Source organism: Halichoerus grypus, chromosome 1, assembly GCF_964656455.1.
Source record: "Halichoerus grypus chromosome 1, mHalGry1.hap1.1, whole genome shotgun sequence".
Classification (NCBI taxonomy): Eukaryota; Metazoa; Chordata; class Mammalia; order Carnivora; family Phocidae; genus Halichoerus; species Halichoerus grypus.
In genome coordinates this window covers 207,768,754-207,791,654 of record NC_135712.1, presented here as the reverse complement: position 1 = coordinate 207,791,654, position 22,901 = coordinate 207,768,754, and the positions used below count along the sequence as shown (strand labels likewise).

The following is a 22,901-nucleotide window of genomic DNA, read 5'->3' as shown; positions in this document are numbered from 1 at the left end:
CTAAAAGCAATGATCTGGCCCATCTTCTCTCCCTCCCCTCAGTGCCCAGAGTCCAGCCAGGACAGATTGAAAATCTTTATTATTTTTCTTCTCAAATATAAAAATCACTCTCTCCCCTAGCATCTCATTAATCCCAGGCTGAAAATCAAGGATAAGAATCACATTGCTAAAAAGAACAGACCCACTCCTGCCTCCTGCCCTATCCTGTACTCTTGTCCCATCTGAGAGAACAAAGGGCAGAAGTCATGACCTTAAGGCTCTCAGGCAGCTGACCCTAGGCCTTCCTGATGCTGGGCCCCAGGTGAGTTGGGGGAATCCAGGGCAGACTGAGCCCCAACTGGCTGGGCAGGGGGCAGGATCCTGAGGCCCATCAGTGCTTGTCGGTGGGGCGCGTGTTCAGAGATGCTAGGCGTCCCAGAGGCCCGCGGCGAGTGTTGGTGGCCAGCCGCTGTTGTGCCAGGAATGACTGGGCATGGGCAGGTGCCCGCTCCTCCCCAGCTCGCTGCTGCAGAGCCATGCCCTGGAGGGAGGAAGGAGTCATGGCTGGCGTCCAGTGAGCCCATGGCACATCCCGGTATCCTCACTACGGTGACGTGCACTCACCATATTATACCAGGCACTGATGAGCAGCTTTTCTTCCTGCTCCCTCTGACTTCGACTCTTCTCAAAGTCCATCTGCCAAGGAGGGAACAGTCAGGGGCCTGGACATGCTGGGGACAGTGAGAAGTGATGAGGACACCCACCTCCAGGTGCCGGATGCGGACGTCCCGCTCCCGGAGCTGTGTCCTCAGGGTGTGAAGTTCTGGGGGTGCCCCCCCGGATGGCCGTTGTTTGGGTTCCAGGGTCTGTATGACCTAGGGTTTGGGAAAGACCCAGGCAGGGTGACCTTGGCCTTGCAGGCCGTCGGACGTGTTGGGCCGCATGAAGTGTGGTGCAGACGTCTGTGATATGATGGGGTACGGCAGGTGCGGGAGTGGGGGCAGAGAGGTGCGCGCTGGGGGGAGGCATGAGTCAGTGGGAGGCAGCAGTCTTGGCAGGAGGCCCGTGCAGCCCCCAGTGTCCTCACCGTGCGCGCCTTGTCCACGTAGCGACGGTAGCGCTCCTCCATGGCCCGCAGGTCCGCATCCTTCTTCTGCAGGCTGTGCTGCAGCTCCTCGATACGCCGAGCTGCTGGGGGAACAAGGGGACCCCTCAGCTCCCTGCCAAGCTCAGGGCCCTCCCGCCCCACCCAGCCGCTGCATCCCACTCACTGCCACTGTCAGCGGGCGGTTCCAGCTCCTCAATGTACTCCCGCTTCCGCTGCAGCTCCAGATCTGCTTCATGCAGCTTCTGCCTGTGGACAGAGGATGGGCAGCAGTGGGCTGACCACTGGGCCTCCTTCCCTTCCTCCCACTGGTGGCCACAGCCTTCCCGGCTGGCCAACGTGCACCTGCCCGGCTGCAGAGACCTGTGTGCCAGCCCCCCGAGACGGAAGCCATATGCCTTGGTCCCACCATCTCCTTAGCCACGGGAGCCACAACCTTCCACACCCCTCGTCGGGTGGGCCCTGGACCAGCCCCCTGTGTGTCCGCTTCGCTCCGTGCCACAGCCCACACACTGGTACAGCCACCATGACCCCCTTGCCAGTCTCTTCTACACTCGATCTCATTCCTCTCTCCACCCAGCAGCCAGGGATCTTTCTAGCATGCAGATCTCTTCTAACAAAAGTGTAAAACCTTACAGTTCTGCCACCTGAGGCAAAACCCCAAAGATCTAAGAACACTCCTTGTAGGTGAGATTATTTTCGTGCACCGGATATGGAACGTGGTCTAACACCTAATTACGAAACTTGCGCTACGTCTACTAAGGTTACAAAGGCATGTGCCCTCTAAGCCACCAATTCCACTTTTTCCACATATCTGCACACAAGCAGAATGATGCACATACAAGGTTTTACTTTGTTGCACTGTTTGAAATTGCAAATACCTAGAAAGAATGACTTTTTTTTTTTTAAAGATTTTATTTATTTATTTGAGAGAGAGAGTGAGCGAGAGAGAGCACAAGCCGGGGGAGGGGCAAAGGGAGAGGGAGGAGCAGACTCCCCAGTGAGCAGCGAGCCTGGGCTTGATCCCAGGACTCTGGGATCATGACCCGAGCTGAAGGCAAATGCTTAACTGACTGAGCCATCCAGGCACCAGAAAGAATGACTTAAATACATTATGACATTCACAATAAAATGTTATAGGCCAGCCCTTCCGGACTGGAATTTTACAGGAGAATTAAGCCCTCATGTTTCCATATATCCATCCTCTGTAAGGAAATAACTTTTTCTGCACTCTGGGTTGGTACTAGCTACACTCCATCCTTGGCAGAAGGGAGAAGAGTCAAACAAATCATTTTCTGTAAGGCCTAATTTCTCCATGGAACCCCAGTCGACAAAAGCTACTGTATTTATTAAAAAAAAAAAAAAAAAAAAAAACTATTCATATGGCAAAATTTCCCAGCCATCTTCTTAAGTAGGAGAAGCGAAGTGCAAACTAGCAGATATCACACTACCTCTCATGTAAATGAGGAATCAGAATAAAAATTTATATAATATTCATTTGCATTTGCTTAAAAAATTTCATAAGGATTTTTATTTTTTTTTAATGTTTTATTTATTCATGAGAGTCAGAGAGAGAGAGAGAGGCAGAGGCAGAGGGAGAAGCAGGCTCCCTGCCCAGTAGGGAGCCCAATGCGGGACTCGATCCCTGGACCCTGGGATCATGACCTGAGCCGAAGGCAGACGCTTGACCATCTGAGCCACCCAGGCGCCCCGATTTTTTATTTTTTTAAAGATTTTATTCGGGACACCTGGGTGGCTCAGATGGTTAAGCGTCTGCCTTCGACTCGGGTCATGATCTCCAGGTCCTGGGATCGAGCCCCAGGTCGGGCTCCCTGCTCAGCAGGGAGTCTGCTTCTCCCTCTCCCTCTGCCTCTCCCCCTGCTTGTGCATTCTCTCCCTCTCTCTCTCAAATGAATAAATAAAATCTTAAAAAAAAAAAAGATTTTAGGGTGCCTGGGTGGCTCAGTTGTTAAGCGTCTGCCTTCGGCTCAGATCATGATCCCAGGGTCCTGGGATCGAGCCCCGCATCGGGCTCCCTGCTCCATGGGAAGCCTACTTCTCCCTCTCCCACTCCCCCTGCTTGTGTTCCCTCTCTGGCTGTGTCTCTCTGTCAAATAAAATAAAATCTTTAAAAATATATATATTTTTTTATTTGGGGCACCTGGGTGGCTCACTCAGTCGGTTGGGCGGCTTTCTTCAGCTCAGGTCATGATCCCGGGGTCCTGGAATCGAGGCCCACATCAGGTTCCTTGTTCAGCAGGGAGTCTGCGTCTCCCTCTGCCCCTCCCCCTGCTTGTGCGGGCTCTCTCCCTCTCAAATAAGTAAATAAAAAATCTTAAAAAAAAATAAAGATTTTAGGGGTGCCTGGGTGGCTCAGTCGTTAAGCGTCTGCCTTCAGCTCAGGTCATGGTCCCAGGGTCCTGGGATCGAGCCCCGCATCGGGCTCCCTGCTCCGCGGGAAGCCTGCTTCTCCCTCTCCCACTCCCCCGGCTTGTGTTCCCTCTCTCGCTATGTCTCTCTGTGTCAAATAAATAAAATCTTTATAAATAAATAAATAAATAAATAAATAAAATTTTTGTTTACTTATTTGAGAAAGCGTGAGAAAGAGAGCACAAGAGAGAGAGAGCACGTCGGGGGGCAGAGTGAGAGGGAGAAGCAGACTCCCCGCTGAGCAGGGAGCCCAATGCGGGGCTCGATCCCAGGACCCTGAGATCATGACCTGAGCTGAAGGCAGCTGCCCAACTGACTCAGCCACCCAGGCACCCCTGCAAGGATTTTTATTTTTTATTTTTTATTTTTTTAAAGATTTTTATTTATTTATTTATTTGAGAGAGATAATGAGAGAGGGAGAGAGAGCACATGAGAGGCGTTAGGGTCAGAGGGAGAAGGAGACTCCCTGCTGAGCAGGGAGCCCGATGCGGGACTCGATCCTGGGACTCCAGGATCATGACCCGAGCCTAAGGCAGTCGCCCAACCAACTGAGCCACCCAGGCGCCCTGCAAGGATTTTTATAATGAACTAATATGAATGGGGGTGGGGTAGAAACAATCAATGTGGGGACTAAGAAGTATACACCTTCTCTCTGTATTGCTCGGTATATATTTTGTTCTTTAAACTATAAATATAATAGCTACTTAAGATAGATTCTTAAAAAAATAAAATAGGGGGGATGCCTGGGTGGCTCAGGTCATGATCCCAGGGTCCTGGGACCAAGTCCCGCATCAGGCTCCTTGCTCAGTGGGGAGCCTGCTTCTCCCTCTCCTTCTTCTTCTGCCCTTCCCCCCACTTGTGCTTGCTCTCTCTCTCAAATAAATAAAATCTTTTTAAAAAATAAATTAGGGGGGTGCCTGGGTGGCTCAGTCGTTAAGCGTCTGCCTTCGGCTCAGGTCATGATCCTGGGGTCCTGGGATCGAACCCCACGTCTGGCTCCCTCCTCAGCAGAGAGCTTGCTTCTCCCTCTCCCTCTGACTGCCACTCTGCCTACTTGTGCTGTCTCTCTGTCAAATAAATAAATAAAATCTTTTAAAAATAAATAAATAAAAATAAATTAAATAAATAAATAAAAAATAAAATAAGGGCGCCTGGGTGGCTCAGTCGGTTCAGCGTCTGCCTTCAGCTCAGGTCATGGTCTCAGGGTCCTGGGATCGAGTCCCACATCGGGCTCCCTGCTCAGCAGGGAGCCTGTTTCTCCCTCTGCCTCTACCCCTCCTCTGGGTCATGCTCTCTTGCTCTCTCTCTCAAATAAATAAATAAAATCTTTAAAAAATAATAAAATAAAATAGGGGCGCCTGGGTGGTTCAGTCTGTTAAGCATCCCACTCTTGATTTCCGCTCAGGTCATGATGTTGGGGTCATGGGATTGAGCCCCGGGTCAGGCTACGTGCTCAGCAGAGTCTTGCTTGTCCCTCTCCCCCTGCTCCTCCCCCTGCTCATGCTGTCTCTCTCTCAAATGAATAAATAAATAAAATTTTAAAAAATAAACAAAACAGGGCACCTGGGTGGCTCAGTTGGTTAAGCTACTGCCTTCGGCTCAGGTCATGATCTTGGAGTCCCTGGATCGAGTCCCACATCGGGCTCCCTGCTTGGCAGGGAGTCTGCTTCTCCCTCTGACCCTAACCCCTCTCATGTGCTCTCTCTCATTCTCTCTATCTCAAATAAATAAATAAAATCTTTAAAAAAAAACAAAAACAAAATAGGGGTGCCTGGGTGGCTCAGATGTTGGGCGTCTGCCTTCGGCTCAGGTCAGGATCCCGGGGTTCTGGTATTGAGTCCCGCATCAGGCTCCCTGATCCTTGGGAGCCTGCTTCTCTCTCTCTCCCTCTCTCTGTCTCTCATGAATAAATAAATAAAATCTTAAAAAATAAATAAACAAAATAAAATCGTTTCTTTTTTTTGGTTAAAAAAATTTTTTTTTTAATTTCTATACCTAATGCGGGGCTCAAACCCATGACTCTGAGATCAGGAGTCACACGCTCTACCGACTGAGCCAGCCAGGTGCCCCCAAAATAGTTTCTTTTTTAACAATGTAAAAAGTAAAAGGTGATTGTCACTTTGTCATACTACCTTACTGCAATTCCCTCCATGGCTCCCCATTGTTCCCCCCAAACAGTTCATACTCCTTCCCTTGGCCCCCAAGACCCTACTTGATCTGAGCCTTCTCCGTTTTGGCTAATTAGCTCGCCTCATAAATAAGTCCCCATAGACAGCAAATGACCCCCACATCTGTGCCCCAGCCTTTCCCCCCACCACCAGGAATGCCCTCCCTCTGGGACTCACAGATGTTCCTCCAGCTTCCTCTTCAGCAGGGCGGACTGGGGGAGAGAACAGGCACTGGGTGAATGCGGGTCCAGAGGTCCCAACTCCTTCCCGGGGTGAGGGTAGGGGGTGCCACCCTGGGCCCACGGTACTTACAATGGACTGCAGGGGACATCGAGCAGCAGGGAGGAGAGAGAGAAGGGTTACGGGGAGGGCATGAGGGAGGGCCAGGCAGGGAGGAGGAGGGCACTCACATCCTCAGTCTTGCCCCCCTGCTCTTGCAAGGCCTTCTGCAGGTCCTCCACCTGGGCCCGCAGCTCCAACAGCTGCTGCTGGTTCAGCCTGCAGGAGTGCGGGGTTGCTGAGTGCCTGCGCCCGCCCTCTGCCCCGCATCACACGCCCCCTCCATGCGCGCGCGCGGGGAGGGGGGGCCCTCCGCCCGGTGGGTCCTCACCGCAGCTGCGTCTCCAGCCCGTGGCGCGCGCGGTTGGCGTCCTCCAGGTGGCGCTGCAGCTCCTCCTGCCGCTCCCGGTAGGCCGCCTCCTGCTGGCACAGCTGCTTGTTCTCCAGCTGAAGCCGCAGGAGCGTCTCCCTGCCGACCGCCAGGGAGTGAGCAGGGCTGGAGACGGGTCACCCCGCAGGCCTGCGGGGGCTCTGGCAGGGAGACTGGGCGGACAGGGCTGGCAGAGGGACAGAGCCCTGGGGAAGAGCCCGACCAGACCCCGGGGCCGGATTAGAGTAATGAGGACCCAGCGCTGGGGGACCAAAAATGGGCGGGGTTTTGAGCTGGGCCTAAGGGTGGAGGCAGGTAAGGGCGGGGCTACGGGAGCGGGTTAGAACATTCACGATCCCCGCTAGGGCTGCGAGAAAGCAAGACTGCGGGAAAGACAGACGCAGAAATAGGAAGAACTGGGGTGGGGGAGTTCATCTGGGCAAGACACGGGTCACTGAACCTAGCAAGGTCTACACTGAGGACAGGGCTACGCCCTGGGGGCAGAGTCCTAGGTGAGCGGGGCTGGGGGTAGGAATCTTGCTCCGTTGAGTGGAGCCAGATGGGTTGGGCCTAATTTGTGCACTGAGGATGGATCCTGGAGAGGCAAGCAACCAACAAGGGGTAGAGCACCGACCAGGTAAGGGCCGAATTAGGAGTGAGTGGGCCCAAGAGCCAGGCTAGGACTTGGCATCCCAACATAGCAGGCCAGGCTAGCAGTAGGTGCCTGCACTGGGAGCAGGGCAGAGGGTGGGCTCTGGGTGCGGCCAGAGCTCTGAGCGACCCCAGGGTACCTCAGCTCTGCAGGTAGGATCTCTGCTGCTAAGTTTTCCACAGCTGGTGAGGTGGGATCCAGCGAGGGGTCTGGAGAATGTGAGAAATGTCTTCAGGTTCGTGCACAGCTGCTGCCCCCAGCCCTAGGGTTCTCTTTCCAAGAATCATCTTTGGGGACTCAAGTTTGGCCCAAAGCCTGGCTTAATACAAGCCTCACTCCCAGCTTGACAGGGAGCAGTGATGCACGGCCTGAGTTTGCCTTTGCCCCACCCTGATCCTGGGAGGTCAGCCCCTGCCTTCTGTCAGCCCTTGTCACCTCTTCCCGCTCTAGCCTGTCTTCAAAGTGGCCTAGCTCTGCCCCCAGCCTACACAAGCCCTGGGACACTGCTTTTCTGTCTGCCCTAACAGCACCTTAGGCCAACCCTGCCCCAGGCCCTAGGGCTGTTAGGCCTCCGACTCACCAGCCTGGGTCAGCCCCCGAGGCTGCAGCTGGGCACAGCGCAGTTCCTCATTGGCCTCCCGCAAGGAGTCCCTCTCTGCCAGCAGCCGCTGGAGGGACAGGATGCAAGATGCCATTTGAGGGAGGGTTGGCCTCCTGGGGACTGGGCTATGCCAGGATGCACAGGGTGGGACTTGGATGCCAGACTTCAGCCTCACCTCCTTCTCCTTTGTCACCAACTCATACTTCTCCTCCAGATTTCGACACTCGAATAGCCATTTCTCGGCCTTCATGGCCTCTTCCTGCCTCTGGCCCTGCAGTTCCTGAACCTGAACAGAGAGGAGGGGTGAGGATGCAGGGTTGAAGGTGAAGGCACGGGGCCAGAGAGGCCAGGCGCGGAGAACTCGGAGGGGAGGGGCTTACAAGCCTAGGGAGGAGCTATGCAAATGAGGGAGAGAGGGCTCCGGGTGCAGGGGCTCAGCGCCATGCTGAGGATGGGCCAAAGTGAGAGGGGCGAGGGGCCCAGCGGCCCAGAGCACGCTGCCCTCCAGGCTCTGCCCTGATCCCTGCCGCACCTGTCGTCGCTGTGCCTCGAGCTGAGCACGGAGCGAGCCGGCCCGGCGGAGCTCATCCTCCAGCTGCCGGGTGCGCTCGGCATGGCCGGCGTTGCGCTCCTCCAGCTGCCGCACCTGCCGCCTCAGCTCCCGCAGCTCCCCCAGCCGGCGCCGACAGCTGCTCAGCGTGGCCTCCAGCTGCCCAGCACGCTCAGAGGACTGCCTGGGGGAGGAGGCAAGTCGGGAGAGGAGGCCTGGGTCTGGGGTCAGGGTTCAGCTTGGATCTGGGGTCCTCCGGGCAGGGGAAGAGGTCATATCACCTGGGGATGTGTGGGTTCAAGGTGGTAGATCGTGAGGGTCCGGAGTCAGCCAGGGCCCGGTGTTGTTGGGAGATCATTAAGGGGCATAGAGGGAGCCCTAAGCACCAATGGTTAGCCCAGGGTCATAATCAGGGATGGGGGGGGGGGGATTGTGGGGATATAGAATGACTGAGGGGTCCCAGGGGGAATGATGGTGCCCAGAGGCTCTGAAGAGCCTCAAGGACACTTTGAGGTTATAAGGTGGCTGTGGGATCAACGAGGGCATGGTGGGGTCATGGGGGAGCTTCAGGGCAGAGCACTATGTGGTCCTCTAAGGTGCAGTAGGGATTCACTAGACACTTTAACATTACAGGGGTGCTGCGGGGTCACAGGGGAGCCTTTTGAGGTTACGGAGGGCATGCTGAGGTCTAGGAAATGGGTGTTCTGGAGGCCCAACAAGTGCTCTGGGGCTGCAGGGGTGCTGTGGGGTCATAAAAAGGAATAGTCCTATCATGAGGGGGCACAGGAGGGGTGATGGGGGCAGCGGGGGGATTACTGCATTTGGGTCCTGGAGGGCACAATAGGATCCTGGGGCATGAGGGCACCTGGGCAGCATGGGAGCAGGGGTGGGGAGCTGGTAGCTGGGGTCGTGGGGATCTTCCAAGGTCTGGGGGCTATAATGTGGGATCACAAGGGCACACTGTGGGGTCCTGGGGGGCATCAGGGATCCAGGAATCTTGGTGGCGTCCAGAAGACACTGTGTGGGTCCACTGGGCATTTGGGGGTTTTTGAGGGACGATGGCATCAGAGGGACATGGTGGCAACGAGAGTGTGCAGTGGGGACCCAGGGACCGACCACTCACCGCAGCTCGTCCATCTCATCCTTCAGCGCCTGCGCCTCCTGGGCCAGACTGGTCAGCGCCTGGTTCCGCTGCTGCAGCTCAGAGACCTCCCGCTCCAGCTCGGCACAGTGCAGGCGCTCGTCTTCCCTGCCGTTCTCCAGCCTGGCGGGGTGGGGTGGGGAAGAAAGGGACGCTTGAGGGGACTGCAGCTGGGCCAATCCCCTGGCCTGCTGGCCCCATCCCCAGCTGACCGCACCTGAAGTTCTCCTCCTGCAGCTGCTCCAGCTGGGACTGCAGCAGCAACAGCTTCTTGGCAGTGAGGCCCGGGGCGCCCTCACCCTCCGGCCGGCCCACCCGCCCCCGCAGCGCCGCATTCTCCTGGGCCAGGCTCTGCTTCTCCTCGGACAGGAGCACCAGCTGCCAGCAGGGGGTGCAGATGAGCTGGAGTTTGGAGGGGAGAACGGAGGCGAGCAACCCTGCCCCAGGAGCACCTGTGCTCCCTCCCCACCACTCTCAACCTCACCTGCCGCTCCAGGTCCAGACAGCGCTGCCGCAACTCATCCCCCTCATCAGCCTCCTCGCTCAGGAAGTAGTACCTTCGGGACTGAGGAGGGTAGTGGAGGGTGGGGAGGGGCGAGGAAGTCAGGGATCCACGGGAAGAGAGGGGGGGAGGCTGGCATCTCTAGTGGCAGAGAGGAGGAGCCCAGAAACCCTCAAGATCTAACAGAGGGCTGGGACCCCAAGGGACTGGAGGAAAGGTGATGTGGGAACGAGGGAAGAGGCTAGGACCCTGAGGGATGGAGGAAGTTTATACACTTAAGGACAAGTTCCTCCTCCTTAGGCAGCCCTGAGAATCAGCAATGGGCTTGGTCCTTTAACAAGATCCCCCACCTCTTACCTGGTTATCAAAGTTCCCATATGTTTCTGGTGACAGGGAGTCAGGGGTGTCTTTGGTCATGAGCTGAAGCAGGGCGGGAGGATATCGAGATGAGCTGGGCCCTCTGAGGGTGGCCATTAATGCTTCCATGACCCAGCCTAAGGGCCTCTCCATCCTCCTGTCCCCAAAGCCAGTGCTCCCCAAGAACCCCAGTCTAAAGGCTGCCTTCCTGCCATGGGTCCAGCAGGGAGGCTGGGTCCTTTGAGGGTGCTAAATGGTGACTTAGCGCTGGCAGACACATGAGACGGGGAAATCTGGCCAGCTGGGTTCCAGGAAGAGCCCAGACCTTACCAGGGCAGAGCCTGTGCCCAGTTGCCTCTGCTCTGATGTCCCCTCCCCTGAAGCTCCTTGCCACATTGGGCACCCCCACCTACCTCCTGGATGGCTTCCATTACCACATGTTGAACTGATTCCTCCAGCGTCATGATTCTCTGGATGTGCTCTGGGGATCAAGGTGGAGAACACTGAAACATGGGGGTAGAGGGTGAGAAGGAGTTCCCTGGGTCGTCCCCTGAGGGCCCCCGAACCCCCATACCCTGCTTCTTCTCGCAACTGATGGCACAGCCAAGCACCAGCTGAAGCAGCTTGCCAAGCTCTTCTGGGTCTGAAAACTCGCCAATGAGGCTCACGTCCGGAAGGTGCTGCTCCAAAACAGGATGCCCCAGGACCTGAGGATAGGGGGGTGGGGGTGGGAATCAGGGATATGAGGGCTCACAGACACTCACCTCCTTCCAACCCAACCCCACCCCCTAAGCCCTGCCATGGTTACTCACATCCTGGGAATACTCCACCAAGCTCTGTAAGATGGTCTTCAGGTTGCTGACCTAGGGAGAGGTAAGGAGTTGTGTCCAGGGTCCCAGAGGCCCCCAGAAGGAGCCAGGCAGCCCCCACTGTGAAGCTGCCTACCCCAGCCTTTTCTCTCTGCCTCATTTCCCAATCACTGGTCATCTCATCCTGTTTGACACCGTTCTCTGTCTGAATGTCTTCTCTCCTAGGGACGACCTATCTAGTCGCCTGCCCTTCTTGTCCGCCTGTCCATCTTGTTCACATGTCCCCAGAATCCAATCACTTCTCATCACTTGCCCTGCCACCCTTTGGTTCTAGCCACCTTCATCTCTCACCTGGATTATTGCACCAACTTGGTGTCAATTTCCACTCTTGCTGCCTACCCCCCATTCCTCTCCAAGCAGCCAGGGGGAGCTTTTTAAAGTCCAAGCCAGGTTGTGTCTTTCCTCTCTGCTAAAACCCTCCCTTGACTTTGCACAGCACTTAAAATAGAATCCGTCTCCCTGCCCCAGCCTGCCCTCCTCCTGATGACCTCATCCACCATTCCTGGCCCCTTGTTCTCTGTTCTGACCTCCCTGCCTTTCCTCGATACATCAAGCTTATTCCCCACTTTGCATTTGCTGTTCCCTGTGCCTGGAATCCCGTTTCTCCAAATTTCACATGGAGATCAACCCATCTGGAGTAACCACCCACCTAGTTGCCCTCTCTCATGGCTCAGCTTTTATTGTCTTTGTAGAACTTACTGCCATTGGAAGTTAATGTTTATATGTGTGTGCGCGCGCAAGTTTTTGTCTTTGTTTTTCCTTGCTGCACACCCAGGCCTGCTCCATAGGAGAATGAAAGAACAGAGTTGGCTCGTCACCAGACATCTGTCCCTCTTCCTAGCCAAGTCTGTGCATCACCCAGGACATGTGGCTAGCTGACCCATCACCCAGGATATGTCTAGCTTAGCCTTCCCTGATTATCTCTTCGCCAGTCTGTCCCCCAGTCATGAGTCCACCTGTCACCTTCAGCCTCCAGTTGGGACCTGGGTCATCTGAGATGCCCTGGAGCCACGCCTCGTTGAACCAGGAAGGATCTCTGGGGGCGAGAAGGTGGCATGAGCTGCTGGAGGACCTTTTCGGGACCCTCCCCCTCAGCCCCACTCACATCTGGTTCAGCACATAGGCTATGGCGAGGCCACTACTCAGGTCCTGGGGCCTGGTACAGGGGGACGGGACGTGGAACGTCTGCAACTGGGGAGGGAGAGGAAAGGGCAAGGGGCAGTCAGGGCCTGGGAGAACAGAACCATTCCCCATTTGCAGATTTTCCCGGTCAGCAGGAACCTCACACGGTTGGCGGGGACTGGCCTATAGTTTTCTCACACCAGCTCCGCGGGGGTGTGGCCTCTGCACACCTGGGCCTGGAGGGGGCGTGGCCTCACTTCACTTCTGTTCCACAGACCCCGTGCGACGAGGCCAGGGCGGAACCACGAGTCACCTGGTCCCCACAGGCCCCACGTGACCAGGCCAGCTCACCTGTGCCCTCGCCCTACGTGACCCAGCCGCGAAGGGGCGGAGCCTCACCTGTTCTTTCCACGCAGACCTGCCACGTGACCGGGGCGGGTGCTCAGGCCAGAGTCCAACCGCCCTGCAAGCCCACCACCCTTTCCCTCTCCCAGCCCCAGAACAGAGGAGTAGACTGAGCCAAGGCCAGGGCTCCCGGGCAAGAAGAACGGGCGCACACCTGTCCCTGGCCCCGCCCCCGACCTACCCAGGTGAGCAGAGACCCGCATAGCTCGGCCTTGTCCACGCTCATGGCTCCCGATCGGATTCGACCCCGGCCGCGGAGCCCAGCCACCGCAGCCACCTCCTGATCCGCCACCAGCGAGCGCCCGCAGCCCCGACCTCCCGCTCGGCCTAGAGCGCCGCCCCGCCCCGCCCCCTAGGCGCAGGCCCCGCCCCGGACACGTGATCTCCCGACGCCAGATCAGACTTCCAGTTCCCCCATCTTGGATCCGGGCAGCTTTCCGGCGCCCGCCCTGCCGCTAGGGGTCAGCCTGGACCACGCTTGCACATCCCAAATGTAGACCCGCTACCCCTCCTCCTTGGTTCTTTTGGGGGTAGCGGAGACGTCACGATAACTCTTCATCATGTGAGGCGGAGCTATCCCACCCTGTTATACAGGCTTATTCACGTCCTCTCCCTTCAGCTGGGAGAAATTCTGCTGCCTAACCACCTTATCGGAGCCTTTATCTACGCGGGGAAAGGGCAGGCCATAACACGTTCTGTGGACTTCGAGGAGAGATCCTAAAGGGGTCTTCCTGGTGGAGGTGACTTGAGAGTCTTGACTCAGGGGTAAACAAGGGGACACGAGCGTGGTCCTAGGTCGAGGGGACAGGATGAGTCAGCCAGACTCAGGTCTTGGGTGATGGACAGACACACTTGTCCAGTATGGATCGAGTTCCACCGAGCTGCTCCTGCACCATGCCCACTCCACCCCACCCAACCCCCAGCCCCGAGGCCCTGAGGTCCTCCAGCCTCAGATCCCAGGACCAGGCCGCCCAGGTCCCCAAGGCCCACCAGGGGGCGCGCAGACTGCAGGAGCGCGGCCTGCGGGGAAGCACCGTGCCCTTTCAGAGACCCCGCCCGGGCGGTGGAGGGGGCTCAAAGGAAAGTGGTAACAATAGTAGTTAATAAAATTGCAGTCACCATTTATTGAGTGTCTACAGTATGCAGTTCCTGCGCTCAGCGATTTAAATGATATAGGCGGTTGACATCTTCCCATGAGTCTAGGTGGCAGGTGCTGTTTTAATTCCCGGTCGCAGGAGAGGAAACAGAGGCTCTAGCTGGCTTTAGGGGAAGGGGCAAAGCCCCGGCCCGCACCCTTTGGCGCCAGAATACCCCAGCAGCTCCTCTCCCACGGGGCGGGCAAGGTAATGAGCAGTAATTAGAGGTTATTAGCTGTACCTGGAGGGAGGGGCGGGCTCGGCTTTGGGGGTGGGTCTAGGTCTGAGGGGAGGGGCGCTGCTCTCTCCAACCCTGAGTCTGGCTCCGACGACCCTGCCTTGGAGCGGGTTGAGCAAGATGAGAGCAGCCCCCACTCCGCATCACATGAGCACAGTCACTCTACCATCAGAAACCCAGTTACAGCCCACTCAGACGCGCAGCCGCATGCACGCGGGGGCCTCCAAGGCTCGTCTACACCCCCACACCCCCTTCCCGCGTTGTTTTCGGCCTCCAACCCCTTGGAGCAGGGTGAGAGGGAGGAGGAGGGAAGGGGACAAGGGCCGGCAGTGCCGGCTTCCGGACTGGGCTGCCTTCCGGCGGGCGTGGGAACAGCTGCCGCTGGCTCCCCCTTCCCGCACCCACCGGAGGACAGGGTGCTGCCAATAGGGGGAAATGGGGCCACCCTACCCCCAGGTTAAAGTGGAAGATGGGCCGGGAACCACGGTTGTTACAAGCAGGGGGGTGCCTGGAATATTTGTGGGAGGGCCTGTTAGCCCAATGTTGGGGGACATGTGACCGCCACATATTTGGGGTGGGATCCCCAATATTTGCAAAAACTGCAAGGATCTTGATGTGTAGGAAGAATCTGGGAATCCAAATATTTGAGGCATGGACTTAAATTGTTCTAATGTGATATTATGGGCTTTTTAGATTAGATGTTCAGGGACCTGAGTCCCCAGATTTAAAGAAAGGTCTGGGTGCCCTCAATTTGGGAGAGGAGCCATAACCCTCCATTTGGGGCGGCATGGATTCTCATGTTTGTGGGGGAAAGGAAGCTTCCATGTTGGCAGGGAAGAGCAGCAATCTCTATTATGGGATGCAGGGAGCTCCACTGTTGGGGGCGATCTGGGTACCTTCAATTCAATGAAAGGGGTCACAAGCCCTCATTTGGGGGCAGGAACCCTATATTTCGGGGAAAGACGCAAAGCTCCATTTTTGGTGGAGGGAGTCCCAAAGTTTGGGGGATGCCCCAGAGGCCTCCATTAGTAGGGATAAAGAGTGTGGGTGGGGGCCAGCAGCCCCTAGCTGGTTTGGAGACCCCACCCCCTCCTGCCTGTTTCCAGGAACAGCTGGGCCCAGCCTGGGTTGTACTGCTGGGAAGCTGGTGACTCAGCCCCTCCCTGCGGCCACAGCTGGACCCTGGCCCGTCCCCTCCGGCCTTCACATCTGGGCAGAGACCCAGTCATGAGGGCTAGGATGGGGATCCTGGGTGCACACAATTGGAGGATGATGCCCTTTCCCCAGGGCTGACCACAGCTACAGGGTGGACACCACACTCCATACCAGGAGGGACTCTGACAGGCCTTTTGCACTAAAGACACTGACATCCCGCCGAGAACTCCCATCCTGTCCTCCTCCGTGTGTGTGTGTGTGTGTGTGTGTGTGTGTGTGTCTTGAGTCCGTGTAAAGTGTGCTCATTTATGTAGGTGTGAGATGGTGGGTCTGTGATTGTGTGTGCACAGGCATTGTGTCTGCATCCACCTGTGTTTTGGGGCCCTGGGAATTTATGCAACAGATGTGATTTGGTGGTGGGGGTGCTGATGGGGACTGGGGCACAATGCTTCTCTATATGCAGCCTTGTGTGTCTACATCCCTGTGTCATCTTTTTGTATGAGAAGTGAGTGTGTGACAATCAGTACCTCTATGTGGCTTTAGGTTCTGTTTTTGTGCGACCACGTCTTTTCTCGCCATGTGGCTTTCTGTAATAGCATGACCCTGACATGTGTGTCCTTGATTTGTCCACATCCCCATGACAATCGGAGTGTCCCTGTGTGTGCCCTTGTGGGTTTGTCTGTGACTCTAACTTGTGCACCCTGTGATGACCATGTGACTAAATGGTTGTCGTTTCTGTCCCCACCATGTGTCTCTGTGCCTTTACAATCTCTGTGTGAGAGGTATGGCTGTGTTGCAACTGGAGTCCTGGCATCCAAGACTTTGTATCTGTGTCTTACTTTGTCTTGATGGTGATGGTGTGGCCTTATCAGAGTACCTATATATACCACCGGTCTGTGAATGGAGAGGGCCCTGCCTCCATACACAAGGAATAACAGGTGTGCCTGTGTAACCATCTGGGTCTCCACGTGTGTCTGTGTGTCCGTGTGACCCTGACCGTGTCCGCTGCGGGGCTGGCTGGACTAGTGAAGGTTTGAGCCAGTGTATGGCAGGTGTATCCTGTGTCCGTGTGACACTGTGGGTCACTGGAGAGTTTGTGACCTTGTGGGGGGGGAGTCAAAGTCACACGGGACACCGCGCTCAGCGGAGGCGGAGATGTGCGCAGTGGGCACCAAACGCCCCACGTCCCACTGCTCTACGCCGGGAGGGGCCCCTCCCCGCGCTGCGGAGGCGCGTGCGTCGTGCGTGACGTGAGACACGACAGGGGTCGCTGCATGCGTGGAGCCCGACGCGGTCGTGCGTGCGAGCGTGGGGGGATGGGCTAGCTGCGTGCGCGTGTGCGTGGGCGGCCGCGGGGGTGGGGCGCGCGGGGCAGAGCCCCGCCCCCTCCCCAGGCTTTGGGCGCGGGTGAAACCCGGGAAGGGGGCCGCCGTTAACCCCTTCCTGCCCCGACCTGAAACTTGTGGCCCCTCGACGGAGCGCGCGGGGGCTTCCCCGGCGCGCGGGGGCCGTCCCTGCTGAGAGGAACTCCCCCCCCCGTGGAGCTGAGAGACCCCCCCAGTTACCATGGGAACCGGAGCCTCCCGCGCGGCCTGACGCGTGCTTCCCCCCCTCCCCCAGCCCCGCTCTTCCTTCGGCTCCGTGGTCCACCAGCAGTGCGCTTCCCGCTCCGGGTCTCTGGGGAAGGGGTTGGGGGTCAGCGAGGCTGGAGCATGCGTGACTCAGGCCAGCGCGGGGGTCCCTTGGCCGCAGCCGACCTTGCTCCCCCTTCTCCACCCCCGTGACTCACCCTTCGCGGCTTTCCCCGAGTGTGAGTCAGGCCCCTGGGGAGGGGGCTGCGGACTCTGAGACCCCCTCCAGGCAGTGGGGGCTGAGAACTAAGTTCTAGGGACCTCCCGGTCCAGGGGGGAGGGGCGCCCCTTCCGGGGGCTGACGGTGTCTTCCCTTAGCCATCCCTCGCCAAAGTCGCTGGAGGTGTTTCCCCCCACCCCAGAATTGGCAGGGCCTTCCGCCACAGCGCAGGCCTCCGGGAACCCAGCTCCCACCCCTCCCCCCCAGCCCACAGGAAGTTTTGGCAGAGCCCATCGTGGCGATGAAACGGTTAAAGCCGTTTTCTTATTCATTTCAAACAGGGGCCCCTTTGGACTCAGAGCAAGCCGGGCGCCCCCTTGAGCCAGGCTTCATGGGGGCCTGGGTTTACGCTCCACCCTACATGTATCATTTTTAGAGAAGGGAAGGAAGGCAGTTGATGAGCTGGCTGGGGGTCTTGGGCAGCATTCAGAGCTGGGTTCAAATGCTGCCTCTGCCGTCATTGCCATCTCTGTCTCAGTTTCCCCATATGAAAATGGTGGATAATTTTACCTGGCCCATTGTGTTGTTGTGGGAATTAGGTGAATAATAGAGGGGACGCTTTGCATCCTGAGAGCTGGGCACAGCAATAGGAGGAGGCCTGGCAGGCAGAAGGACCCAGGTTCCTCCTGTCTCTCGGGCCTGGGTGTCAAGGTGCCCAGCAGAAGCCAGGTCTTGCGGGGCGGGCTGTGCCCCACCCAGGCGCTCTGAGGCCATGGGGTTCATCCCGTCCACCCCCTGCCCCAGGCAGGCACCCAGGAAGTGAGAGGCGGGGCAGGAATGAGGCGGAACCTGTTGGGCCCGTTGCCTCCCCACCTCCCACCCTCATTCCGGGGCCCTGACAGGCCACCCCCCCGCACGCTGCAGCCCCACCCCCGCTGCCCTGGACGCCTGGGTCCTGACCCAGGGGTGGCCAAAGGGAGGGGATGTCGGCGGAGACAGCGTCTGGGGAACATCCTGTGGACTGCCGGCTGGACAGACTGGAGGGTCAGCCCCTCCCCGGGCAGGGCAGAAATCGGCTGGGGGCAGAGTAAACATGGCCCAGGGTGGCCAGACTTGGGGGAGGGGGTGGCAAGGAGTATACACACACACAGTCACCCCAAAAGAGACCCAGTCCAGACACACGAACTCCTCTCACCTTGGCCACAGAGAGACTGCCAAGCAGGGACACACCGACAGGGTCAGACACACATCTGGGCAAGCCGACCCAGCAGCGGCCGTCACATATAGGGCAGAGACAGGGCAGACTCAGGAGCAAGATGGAAACTCTGCCAAACACATGAAGACATCGGCAGGTCAGAGGCATGCAGGTGGGGTGTGTGTGATACAGATAAATCAACTGGGCACACAGGCAAGATGGACACACTGACAAACACAGGCACAGACAGACATTCGGGTGAGAAGCACACAGCCCAGCAGACACAGCCACACTCACTCGCACTGAGACAAATATAATAGGCCAGAGACACACAGGCAGGAGAGCAACATAGAGAACTGGGTGCAGACACAGGCAGGCGACACACACGTGCTGATAGACTCAGAGAAGGGACAGTTGCTTTCAGGATAGGGACATCTACTGCTTCTCGGGAGATGTTCAGACACACACACGCACACACTGTCAGATCCTGACACAAGAGAAAGCAACACACGTGCGTGCACACACACACCAACAAGATCACCAGCTCAGCAAGGTACTCAGAGGCAAGAGAGACAAACCTAAACCTACAGAGAGGTGGATGAAGAGGACACAGATACACCATGATGGAGAACCCCAGCCTCCCACACACACTGCGCACACACACACTCCCAAGGCTCCAAGGGACCCAGAGACACGGCCTTACACATACACAATACCTCAGCAGTACCACACACAACTCAGACCCACCTACAGACTAGACAGATGCAAGCAGACAAACGGACATATTTACAGACATGGTTTGGCCAGACAGTCACACCCAGCAAAGAGAGGCATGAACAAGCCATAGTCGGACATTCGTAAACACATTGGCACAGAGACACCCTGACAGGACCTGTTGGCTAGCGCACGTGCACGCGCGCACACACACAGCCACAGAGCTCACACAGACGTACAGACCAGCCACACGCACACACACACACGCACACACCCAGCCACAGAGCTCACACAGACGTACAGACCAGCCGCACGCACACGCACACACACACACATAGCCACAGAGCTCACACAGACGTACAGACCAGCCACACACGCACGCGCACACACACAGCCACAGAGCTCACACAGATGTACAGACCAGCCACACGCACACACACACACGCACACACCCAGCCACAGAGCTCACACAGACGTACAGACCAGCCACACACACGCGCGCACACACACACGCACACACACAGCCACAGAGCTCACACAGACGTACAGACCAGCCACACGCACACGCACGCACACACACACACAGCCACAGAGCTCACACAGACGTACAGACCAGCCACACGCACACGCACGCACGCACACACACAGCCACAGAGCTCACACAGACGTACAGACCAGCCACACGCACACGCGCACACACACACACACACAGCCACAGAGCTCACAGAGACGTACAAACCAGCCACACGCACACGCACGCACACACAGCCACAGAGCTCACACAGATGTACAGACCAGCCACACGCACACGCACGCACACACACAGCCACAGAGCTCACACAGATGTACAGACCAGCCACACGCACACGCACGCACACACACACACAGCCACAGAGCTCACACAGACGTACAGACCAGCCACACGCACACACACACACACACACAGCCACAGAGCTCACACAGATGTACAGAGTAGCCACACGCACACACACACACACACAGCCACAGAGCTCACACAGACGTACAGACCAGCCACACGCACACGCACGCACACACACACACAGCCACAGAGCTCACACAGACGTACAGACTAGCCACAGACCTCACATGCACACACAGACCTCACACAGGCAAGCTGTGGACCTCACACACACAAACACACAAAACACACCAAACACGAATAGGTTAGCCGTATGAACTCCAAAGCAGCAAATGCATACGGGTCAGCCACATGCAACCTGTTCCACAGACCATGCACATACACTCACGCACCTCCTGCCCCCCAAAGCAGACAGGCCCTACGCACCCCTGCAGGGTTGGGCCAACACACAGACACATGCACTGAGGAGAGAGGCCTCACACACACTCTCACACGCCCTGACAGGCCAGCCACATGCAAACCCACAGCCAACCAGACACACACGTGCTCCTGGACCATGCTGAGGTGCTGTGGGGCTCTGTGCTTCCCAGTCTGTTTCTGCCCCCCCCATCCTGGTGCTTCCTCTCTCCAAACATCACCCCCCCCACTTCCCTCCCTGCTGTTTGTCACTTCCCCTAGGAGGCCCAGCTCATCAGCCTCAGTCCTTGGTGGGGTGTGGGCTTATTTTTTTACCACATCCCCTGTAAAGGGGTGACCCAGGATGTCAGCCATGCTTAGGCCCCCCAAGACCGCTCCCAGCAGTGGGGGGGGGCAGAAGTAGCTTTGTGGGAAACTCCCCTCATGCCCAGCTGAGTCAGCCTGAGGAGACAGACTCTCCTTCCTGCTTCCAAGAAAACCCAGAAGCTTCCTCTCCAGGAGAGGGGGTGAGGGACCCCCAAACCGCAGAGGTGGGGGAGGGGGTGGCTGGCAGGCCAGGGGTTCCTGGAGGAGGGCCTCCGTGATTCTCAGCCTCTTCCTGCCCAGCTGTCTGTCCACACCCAGGGGCAGGGACGCGGGAGGCTGGGTGCTATGACTTGTGGGTTCTCGCCCTGGCCTGCCCACTGGCTGACTCACGGGCAGCCCCCAGCCCAGTTTCCTGGTGAGGGCCCGGTCAGTCAGTGGGGCTGGGGCAAGGGGGTCACCAGGCTATTTATAAGAAGGAGAAGTCCCTCAAGGCCAAAAGCCCCAGAGAAACCTGTGGGTGGGGGTGGGTGAACTTCCTCCTTATTCCACTCCTCAGGCCCCAGGCCCCTGGGTGTTGGAGAAGTCTGGGCACAGACTTCTCAGCCAGATGCTGATCTGAAGCCCAGGGGCTGGGCAGTACCCAGCTGCCAGTTTGGGCACCCAGGCTGGGTGGGGGAGGGGGCTATTCCTTACACCCTCCTCACAGCCCAGCCGGCCTTGGCGCCAGCAGGGCGGTGTGAGGGGGTGGTGCCCAGGCCACAAGGGTGAGACTGGCAGGGGCCTGGAACCGGCTGTACCAGCTCGGCTGGGCCCCCGCCCTCCTTTGCTGGCCCAATCCCCACCCCCTGCTCAAACACCCATGCAGAGTACATGGAGCAACCCGACCCCACTTCAACATGCTAGCCTGCTCTCACCCCCACCCCCACCCCTCTGCCCTGTGCCCAGCTCTACTTCGCAGATTAGAAAGAGACCCTTCAGGAAAGGGCCTGCAGAGCTTGCCATACACTTGGTATAGCATAAATGCCTCTCTGGTTACGAAAATCCACAAGACAGTGGCTAATACTCTGGAACCAGACAGTCCAGGTTATATTCTGACTCCAGTACTTGTAGCTATGGGATATCAAGCAAGTTCCTTACCTTTGTGTGTCTCAGTTTTCTTGTCTGTTAAATGGGGATACAAAGAGCATGCATTTCGCTGGGTTGTTGGGAGGCAGGCAATGAGTTACTCTATGTAAACCGCTTAGAAGAGTGCCTGGCCCATGGTAAGAGCCATATAAGTGTTAGCTATTAAAATAATAATTATTATTTCTCAGTCTGTCTGCCTATCTTAAGTGTCTCTGAGTCTCACTGTTAGTCTGCATGACGCTAACCCTGCCCCCGGTTTGTCTCTCTGGGCATCTCTCTCCCTGCCCTGACCCCCGCCCCCACACATCCACTTTTCCTTGCTCCATCTTTGTCCTCCATCTCGACCCTCTCTGGGCCAGCCTCACCTCCGTCCAGGACTCCCCTGGCATGGCCAACCTCAGCACTGGCCAGGGCTGAATCACTGTGGCCTCCTGGCCTGCGGGACCTGCAGGTTGGCTTCCCAAGATGCTGCCCTCAGGCCAGACCTGCCCAGCCCCCCAACGCTGCCCACTGCGCCCCCGCAGGGCCCAGCCAGATGTCAGCTGCAGTTATTAGCATGGGCGGGAGACACAGGCCTGGCAGCAAGCCCGCCAGACTCAGCGGCCAGCCGCTGGAATCTCCCTTGAGCCTGGGGTGGGGTTAGGGGAGCAGTTCAAGCAAGAGGAGGAGGGGAGGGAGCACCCAGGGGTCACAAGGACCCTCCAGAAATGGGGATACCCCCAGCTTCTCATGGGACCTTCCTCCCTAACTTCACTGCTCTACTGGACTTCCCCCTGCCCCCACAAGCTCAGTTTCTTTTTTGCGTCTTTCATTTTCCTTCTCTCCCTCACACTTAACTGTGCTCTCTCTCTGCCCTACAAAGTCAGGCTAGCCCCTGTCTCTCAGCCTCTCTCTACCCTAAAGAAATTTCCATCCTCCCAGAAGATAGAGGCCTCTCTCTCTCAGAGAAAGAGAGAGAGAGAGAGAGAGAGACTGATCTTTCACCTGTTGTTCTAGTGGCTCACATTCTGCTTGGAAGTCCCACTTTAAATCTAACTAGGAGCCTCACCATCTAAACCTCCATGTAGTGCTGGGGAAGGGGCACTGAGTTCTCTCAGATTCTCTCCCCTGGATTTTCTGGTCTCCTGTGACTGGATGAAGGAGACATCCCGGAGAGGGAAGGGATCCCCCCTTTTTAGGTATTCTGGATGGTTGACGGACCCCTAGACTAAACGCGCCTACTGGTGTGAGAGAAGGGGCACCCCAGCCCCTAGGGATGTGGGGAGGAGAGGCCCAGACCTCCTGCTGTAAAGGAAGGGTACCCCACCCGAGGAAGGAGGCAGTCGTGCCAGCCCGCCCAGGCGCCGGGGGCACCTCGAGGCATTGGCCCGCCCCTCCGCGCCCTGTCGGGCCGGGGGCGAAGTCCGACCGAGGC

General features: G+C 57.4%; 1 protein-coding gene across 3 annotated transcripts; it reads right to left on the bottom strand.

Moving 5' to 3' along the window:
- Nucleotides 1–60: 60 nt before the first annotated feature.
- On the bottom strand, nt 61–12,862 carry HOOK2 (hook microtubule tethering protein 2). 3 transcript variants are annotated; one of them, XM_036110838.2, is made up of 22 exons: nt 12,712–12,862; nt 12,109–12,194; nt 11,967–12,039; nt 10,947–10,997; nt 10,709–10,841; nt 10,548–10,615; nt 10,135–10,197; nt 9,760–9,840; nt 9,493–9,653; nt 9,258–9,398; nt 8,117–8,318; nt 7,760–7,870; nt 7,564–7,651; nt 7,123–7,192; nt 6,293–6,430; nt 6,093–6,180; nt 5,860–5,894; nt 1,251–1,333; nt 1,067–1,170; nt 744–854; nt 604–675; nt 61–520 (listed from the first exon to the last, which is right to left on the bottom strand). In XM_036110838.2, exons 1-22 carry the CDS (start codon nt 12,754–12,756, stop codon nt 371–373), a joined length of 2,154 nt encoding a protein of 717 aa, XP_035966731.1. In that variant the 5' UTR covers nt 12,757–12,862; the 3' UTR covers nt 61–370. The 3 variants fall into 3 exon arrangements, with proteins under 3 accessions (XP_035966731.1, XP_035966732.1, XP_077911180.1); XM_036110839.2 differs by having other exon boundaries at nt 1,067–1,167; XM_078055054.1 differs by lacking the exon at nt 10,135–10,197.
- Between the last annotated feature and the right edge of the window lie 10,039 nt (nt 12,863–22,901).